Source organism: Scophthalmus maximus, chromosome 13 (genome assembly GCF_022379125.1).
Source record: "Scophthalmus maximus strain ysfricsl-2021 chromosome 13, ASM2237912v1, whole genome shotgun sequence".
Lineage (NCBI taxonomy): Eukaryota > Metazoa > Chordata > Actinopteri > Pleuronectiformes > Scophthalmidae > Scophthalmus > Scophthalmus maximus.
In genome coordinates this window covers 4736487-4745000 of record NC_061527.1, presented here as the reverse complement: position 1 = coordinate 4745000, position 8514 = coordinate 4736487, and the positions used below count along the sequence as shown (strand labels likewise).

The 8514-nt window shown below is 42.6% G+C and overlaps 1 protein-coding gene across 10 annotated transcripts in view; it reads left to right on the top strand.

The window, feature by feature from the left end:
- The window catches only part of LOC118317931 (discs large homolog 1-like protein), a 99651-nt gene extending 93505 nt beyond the window's left edge, over window positions 1-6146 (top strand). For all 10 annotated transcript variants that reach the window (XM_047336666.1, XM_035647093.2, XM_035647092.2 and 7 more), the window contains 4 exons: window positions 650-822; window positions 994-1103; window positions 2405-2496; window positions 3184-6146. In XM_047336666.1, coding sequence (XP_047192622.1) covers window positions 650-822; window positions 994-1103; window positions 2405-2496; window positions 3184-3290 — 482 coding nt within the window. In that variant the 3' untranslated portion in view covers window positions 3291-6146. The remainder of the gene's footprint in view (window positions 1-649; window positions 823-993; window positions 1104-2404; window positions 2497-3183) is intronic.
- The last annotated feature ends 2368 nt before the right edge of the window (window positions 6147-8514 follow it).

The window sequence follows — 8514 nt, the reverse complement described above, 5'->3', positions numbered from 1 at the left end:
CACACGTGAACTCACTTAAAGTTGATGTTTAGCTTCTTTTAATTTTAGGTTAAAACAAAACTGAAAGCGTAACTACAGTATGTGTCTGTTATGACATACAGTTCATTTTTTCGTCGTACTCTTTGTAATTGTCACAAAAACATATTGATTTGTTTTTATTAGAGATTACAATGAATCAATCCAGTAAATATACATTTAAAACACTGAAATCTATGCCAACAATTTAATTAAAACACAATTAAAACCGCACTACGGACAATTGCAATATTCATGTGCTGCAATTTTTTTTAGATAATTGGTGTCACAATATACATTTACACATGAAGCAGTGTGGTGCTACAGACATGAATCCTGCTCTCCAGACGTCGAGGAACATGCTTTGTTCAAAGATACATTTATACTTTTTATATATTTATTGTTTTATTCTAAATGTTTGTATAGGAAAAAGTACGTCACTTTGTCCAAATACCAAAGACCAGAACACTTAGAGCCTGAGATCATTTGTGACACCGCTTGATGCCTTTATGCAAAAACATAAAGTTTGACACATTAAAAAAAAAATTGTACTGCAATAAAATACCACGAAGAAAAACTGAGCAGACGGAGCCTGATATGATCATAAGGACTGTGTTCGACCTCTGACCCGCAGACACAACGCGGCCGCGGCGAGACTACGAGGTGGACGGCAGAGATTACCACTTCATGGCCTCCAGGGAGCTCATGGAGCAGGAGATCCAGGAGCATAAGTTCATCGAGGCCGGACAGTACAACAGCCACCTGTACGGGACCAGCATACAGTCTGTCCGAGAAGTCGCCGACAAGGTGAGACTCTGGGAGCGTGTGGTGCGCGGAAGGGAGAATGTGAGCGGGGAGGGATCAAACAAGGCCGAGGATACAGAGAGGAAACGGGATGAGGGGATCGATGGAGGACCGAGGAAAACAGAGGGTTTGTCTAATTCTCTGTCTCTGTCTGACTCTGTGTCTCCCTGCCAGGGTAAACATTGTATACTGGACGTATCAGGGAATGCAATAAAGCGTCTCCAGATGGCCGGCCTCCATCCCATCGCTGTTTTCATCAGCCCGCGCAACGTCGACAACATCCTGTAAGTAACGGCAGCAGCCGCAGCAGCTCCCGCTTCTCGCCAGAGCTTTTTAAAGGTTCATGGCTCTGAGGCACTTCAAGGATTTCTGGGCCATTTTAGCATTTTTAAAAAAAAATGAGATGGACGTCCAATGACCATGGAATCAGCAGTTGTCAAAATGGCCTAAAGGTCGATTCAGTAGTTTCCTCTGGAGCTTTTGTCCGTATCACATGGTCCCAGTCAGAACTTCAGGACAACTGAACAGGCCTCCCGTCGGCCGATGAAGACCATTTCATAGGGTCAAAAGCTCCAGAACAAGCCACTAGCTGGTGGGGACCGAGCGGTGGACATTTTTTGCGTCTGTTTCCAAGATCGAGAATTAACTTTCAACGTCCCGTTTGTACCAATTGAAAAATCTTCTAAATGATGTTCTGTCGTGCAATTTAGGCAACATCCTGTGAGCATCGCTGCTAGGAAACATGGAACATATGAGTATGATGAACGTCAAAATATATAAGTAGAGATGACAACAATCTAAACTGCAACCACCACAAACATTGTCAAGGAACATTTTCAAAATTCTGGAAGTTTTCTTTTATTATTATTTTTTATTATTTTTTATATTTGTATTAATCCCCACCCACCCCTTACACTTTATTTATTTTTAAAATAAATAAATAAAGTATAAATAATAACAAATAGGTATGAAAAAAGTAAAAAGAAAAAAATGTTTTAAATAGTAATAATAAAAAATAATAAATGTATAGAAAAATATAATAATAATAATAATAATAGTAATAAATAAATAAAAATAGTAAAAACAACAACAAAACAAGTAGAAACATGCATGTAGGTGTACAAGTTCATATTCTGGAAGCTTAATTCAAATAATTGTTTTTGTTTATAGCCTCATTTTACTGCTGTCCGTCTATCAAGTCATTGTGCAAAATGAACTCTCATGTCGATCCTCTTGTTCTGTCAACGGTGTAATAATGAAAGAAATGAAGCTCTCATGATGTAATTACATTTGACACATGGATCAGTTCAATATGGGCCTGTGGGCAAATTTTACAAATTCAGCGTAAGCTGAAAAAACCCCCCACCAGAAATCATTCATGTACTCGAGCTGCAACTTATTCTCCCTCGCCTACTGTACATCCGTGCCCTGGTTCCACTGTAATAAAGTTAAATAGCATCCTGTCATGTGAGCACTGCTGATGAGGTTTTTGAGAGTTCACGAGTTCACGTTCTTGTAAAAGATGTATCTGCTTCGCACCGAGTCTCTCAGCTCTTTATCTGCAACTCTCGCTCCGTCTCTGCAGAGAAATGAACAAGCGGTTCACGGAGGAGCAGGCGAGGAAGACGTACGAGCGAGCTGTCAAACTGGAGCAGGAGTTCACGGAGTTCTTCACCGGTCAGTCACGCACGCGGGCCCGACGGCGCTGCCACCAACGCGCACCTCCACCTGTTGATGTCGCGAGAAATCATCTCTCAGAAACCCACTTTCAGTGAATGGCTTTTGCAGAGCAGTTTTTAAATCACTCATATTTCTTTTAAATCACTCATATTTCTTTTTTATCCTGTTCTTCTGGCGTTATGCCTTACCTGCCATGTCACCTGTTGTCTTTTGTCTCGTAAAGAACTTTGAGAAATTGGCTATATAGACAATCCATCCAGGGAGAGTATAATAATTACATATCATAAACATATCCACCACAGGGTCGAGGTCACGTGGGAACAATCTTGACTCCGAATTTTTTTCTCATGTAAGCTGTTTTCAGATATGCCCTGAATTCTGGCCACGTCCCGCCCAGACAGCGCAGAACGTGACCGAAATGTTTCCCCCCGCCCTTGTGATCGCGTCTGACTCGGACACTCTCCTGCAGCGCGCGTCGCGTGCGGGGGGTCATTTTTTGCGCGCGGACGTCTTTCAGAGTTCATGCCTGAAAAACAGCTATAGACGCAGTCCACGCTGCAGTGGGAGCACATACAACACTGCATGATGATGATCTTTCACAGATTATGGTCATAGTTTACATCTTCTCAGGACAGTGTTCCTTGATGAATGTTCTAATCTGTCTCCCCGTCCGTCTCTGTGCAGCTGTGGTCCAGGGCTCGTCTCTAGAGGACGTGTACTCGCAGGTGAAGCAGCTCGTCGAGGAGCAGTCCGGTCCGTACATCTGGGTGCCGACCAAGGAGCGACTTTGAATAAAAAACACAAATGCATATTCACACGATCACACACACACACACACACACACACACACACACATCACTAGTTCAATACTTCCGACTTCTCTAATTTTTCTATTATCAGCCTGCTCCTCCCCCCCCCCCTCTTTCTCTCTCTCTCTGGTTCACACATCACTAACACACACTCACTCACACACACAGACACACACGCACACACACGCACACACAAGCACATGAGAGCGGACGAGGCTGGGACTATCTGGGACTGCTGCTTCCCGAAGAGGGAGGAGCTCAAGAGTCTGTCCAGCAGCCCATCGGCGGAACTCCCTTTCCGGCTCGGTTCCTTAATGTTTAAGGAGTTGGTTGCAGATCAAGGCGACGTGTACCATTATCTGATTTGATTTTCGTTACTGTTCTTCTTATTATTGTCGTCGTCGCCGTCGCCGTCGTCGTCGTTGTTTTCATATTAACGAAGGGTAATGCATCAATGTGTGGGTTTGTATTGATAATATTGCCACCAAGAGGCAGACGTTTGCACGCTGTAGCTTTAAGAGCATGTTTTTCAGGGGGAGAAAAATCTCCATCTCCCTTTCCGCTCTGTCCGTCTTCCCTCAAGGCATCACTCCCGTTCAGAGTTCCTCTCTTTTTTCTGTCTCTCTCTCACATCCCAGCCCTCGCTCCATCCTCTCCTCTTCAGACTTGAGATGCGAGGCGGACATCTTGGTATCGGGGGGGGGGGGCCAAACTGAACTGTAGCGCAATTAAGAGATGTAGCAACAGAACACACACATGGATTAAATTGGGATTTCGTGTTAATATTCCGTCAACAAGTAGAACGTGCCGATCAGAAGTTGAATAGGAAACTAAATCAGATGAAACCTGAAGTGTAGACGTGAGCGCATGTTTATCAACTCTCTGAGAATTACACTTCGTAAAAGCCTATTTAAGAGTTCAAATGAATTCCCATTAAGTGAAGATTAGGGCACAATTATCAGTTTATCAGGACAGACTGATGAATCGGTGCCGGCGTTGCCCCTTGAGGCAAACCGCTCGTGTACAGAAATGAAATCGCTGCGGCAACGGACTCAAAATCACCCTCTCGGCACACAACAAGAACCACAAGAGGCAAACGTTTCCCCCTTTGACAAGTTGGTGTGACGTCGGAAGGATTTCGAACCTGCTGCATGAAGTTGCTTTGAGAGTCATCACGTGACTAGTTGGACACATTTGACAATGTGTCACACGGCATTTTTGCCCCGTTGTTCAGTTTAATTATCAATAACTGTGATATTTTATTCTGTAAAATCCTTTTTTTTTCTCCATTTTATCCTTCCAGTCCTTGTATAATTTAATGACATGAAAAGCAATTTACATGTGAGATTAACAATCCATTATATTTACTGTATAAATAAATGGATGACATAAAAGGGAAATTGTTGGTTTTGATGGAAACAAAAAAGGAATATTCTGCTGCTGGTAGATGCTCCACATCGCTACCAATAAAAAATAAATAGATAATAGATGTGGAAATGATTGATGTACATTTTAGTTTTGTTTTTCGCACTCGAAGAGAAGCAGAAGAAAAAATACCATTGAATGTTCAAATCAAATTCAAATGACATGTTGAAAACACTTTAGTCTGTTACGATTTTGCTCATGATGACAAATACAATGTTGTACAATCCCTCTAAAAACAATTGCACTCAATAGGTTTCAGTTCAATTTAAGTTATTTCCTGTTTAATTTTCCATTGAAGTCCAACGTTTGACGTTTAGCTGTTTGATAAATACGGGCCCAGATCCTTTGTTCGAGAAACTTGGGTCAGTATCACCCAAGTCCCACAAGCTGCCTTTCTCTCCATCCTCCTCTTCCGCTCTTTCTCTCCCTCCCCTCCTCTGCCCTCCGCACTCACGTGACAGTAGTTGAGCATTTAACGGTGTATCATCATCATCATCATCATCATCATCTTCGTCAACACACTATCATCGCGATCATAATCATCGGCGCTGTCGCTTTTTCCTCCTCACTTGTTGTTGCACTAGATGAGGGCTGTTTTTTTCTGTAGAAGAAAAAAAAAGCATCTTTGGGCGACAGATCTGACACCGTCCCGGTGTTTTTCTGGTATTTATAGATGCGTGACGTGATGCGTTCACTTGTCGTTCGGCTCCTGTAACTCACCGATTCACAAATCCGGTCTGAAAGCTCTAAAGAGAGCTTTTTTTGGGGGGGGAGGGGTTAAAAGGGAGGTAGAGACTTCTATCAATCCTGTTGCTGCAGCTGCCCCGCTTCCTCTTTTCTGTTCTGTGTTGGTTCAACTGCTTCCAGCGAAACATGCCCCAAAAACCTTTCGCACACAGCTAGCTACTGTAGATATTCCCCCTCAGAAGTCGGTGGGGACCAAACACGGAGCTAAAAGAGAGTGAAGTCGCATACGCATGACGAGAACGTTAGGGGGGAAAAAAACCAAGATGCTTTTGGTTACGAAGCCCCCGTATGGACCTTCGTCAGCACAACCACCTCCCATCGCCACCCTCCGACCCCCTGACCCCCCCCCCCCTTAGCTCTTAGACCCAAATACGAAAAATAGTTTTGACCACACGTGTGTTTTTGAAAGCATTGATATCTCCTCACAGAATGTTCAGCCGAACCCTCGTTCCTCTCCGTGTGTTGACAGAACCGGACTCTGTGTGACCCTGGCTGTCTGTGTGTTTTCAGCCAGGCGGACCACGCCACCGCTGTCTGTTAGAGTAAAGCACTGATGCAAAGAATCTATTACAGAGATGGATCTATATCTTAACATATTATAAATATTTATCCCTGCTCTAACTGCCTATTTTGGTACAAAAAAAAATAAATGAATTGAAGTCTCTATTGACAATCTTCTGTAATCCTTCCACCGGTCACCAGATATGATTTATTTTCTCTCTTTTTTTGTTGTTGTTGTTGTTGTCGTTGTTGTGGAATGTGTATGGATGTGAATATGGTATGATAAACTGTAAATATGAATATATTTTCCTCCACTTTCACCTCTACTGCGGGTTTGTACTGGTCTGTGTTGATGTCTCATATGGTCGAGTCTGTACACTACACCGTGTCAATTGGTTTATGCTACGTTCATGTACAAACTACCCTCTATATTTTTAAAATTCATTTTCACTAAACACAACTATGTGTAAGTCTTCCAACCACAAAATAGAACTTGCGATTTATCCGTTGCTCCCATCAGCAACTTCTGCATGTATGAAAGAAACCACCTTTGCATTTCCACCAAGGCCGAAGAATCCGACAAATGATTGTCTAGTTCTAAAAGCAGAAATATTAGAGGACAACCGAAGTGGTGTGAGAACCTAGATCATCTTTCATAAAACATAGTTAAAGAAAGTGGCTCCACCCCTGAACCTGCATTGGCATCTAAACGAAATGGGATCCATGCCTCCTCCAGGTTTGGTGGAAATCGGTTAAGTATAATTTTTTTTGCGGAATCCTGCTAAAAATTCAATAAACTTACCAACAGAACCCGGTGAAAACATAACCTCCTTGGCCAGGTCGCTTCTTATGAATAACGGCCAGAGTGCATCTCTCGCCATTCCTGTTTTCTTTGTGACATCGCACAGATAAACTACAAAGTTTGCTAATTTCTCTAATGGCCTATAAAAAAATATATATATATTCTAAACTAGTAAATTAAGAATTCACTGTGAATCTTTATAACTGCTTTAGTGGAACAGCAATCACAGTCAAGCGTGAACAAATGTCCCATTTGTCAGCAACGAAAAGTTGGTACTTTCTTTGTTTACTGAAAATTCTCTGCTACGAGGAGTCAGTGATATCCCTGCTTATCCAAATCCAAGTCTCCTGTGAGGAGGAAAAGGTGAAATGCAAGACTTATAGAGCTACAGTCGCACTGGTGGCCCCTAGAAACTGAGGTTTTCACTGTACACGGAGTTGTGCCTGTACAAACACACAGACGCCTCGTCAACTCTGGATGAACAAACTTCGCTCTGTTTCACGCACATACGAACACACAGAACAGTCATTTGCTCTTGTATTGATCATTAAGCGACACAGTGTTTTTCTATCACACACAGACACTATCTGTCTTGTTCACACTGACTTTCTCTCCCCCGCTTCCCTCACTCTCACTCACTGGCGGTCGAGCTAATCAGTCACCGACCGTCCTGCAGCAAAGTCAACAGGTTGCTGCTCCGTGCTCGGGGATACGGTTACACGCTTCTGCAACTATACAAAAGAAGACCTGGTTCGAGGTTTAGCAATAGAGGGATAAAATCATTTTTGCATTCGTCATGATATAAATAAATGGCACCTTCCATGCGAGGATGGCGCCCAAAAGTTTGAAACCATCAGCACTAAAAGCAAAGGCCGTAAAGCTTAACCTTATAATGTAAAGCTTAATAGACAAGGGAAATGACTCCAGTCAATTCCAACAGAAACAGGTTGCCAGTTGCTTTGGCATTAGGGTGATTACCCAGAGGAAGCATGTCTAAAGAAAAAAAAGAAAAGGACCTAAAACAGCATTTGCGATATAAAACGTCTGCGACACAAAATCAACTAAGCCACCTGAGAGATGAATGAAACAAGTCAAGCATGACAAAAGAGAGGCCTCCCCATTCCTCGAATCTGTTGACCAACATGCTGTGATCAACTGTATCAAATGCAGCATTAAAATAAAAATTAAAATAAAAGAAATTGCTTGAATCTGTTGAAATTCTTTGGTCATTTAAAGCGGAATCAGTTTTAAGTTATTCCAAAAAATTGCAAATATGCAAATGTCACCTAAATGGGCACAGAGGTAGTCCCAGTTGTAAAGAACTGAGTATAAGTATAAGTTCTCTGAGATCAGTAATCATCTCCACTGATACGTTCAGCCCATACGTCTCACCTCTTATAACTGTGTCACAAACTGAAGTCCAAGGTTCACATTATAACACCCTGAGTCAGTCAGGTCCTTACGGTCAAGCTGTCATAATCTGGTAATTACAGGTAATATCCTGCAGTAAACGACTGTTAAAGTAAGTCGACACATGAATGACAGAACAAATCAAAGCTGGCGAGGGGCCGGAATCATAACTCAAATGATGACGTTTGTTTTTTGCATATATTTCAGAGAAAGTCAGATTTGCAGCGGTGACAGCGGAGGAGCACCAGCTGCTCCTGCAACGAACACACCAGGAGGGGGAAGCTGCACCGTCCTGACACCTCGCTGTGGCTGTCGCCTCCA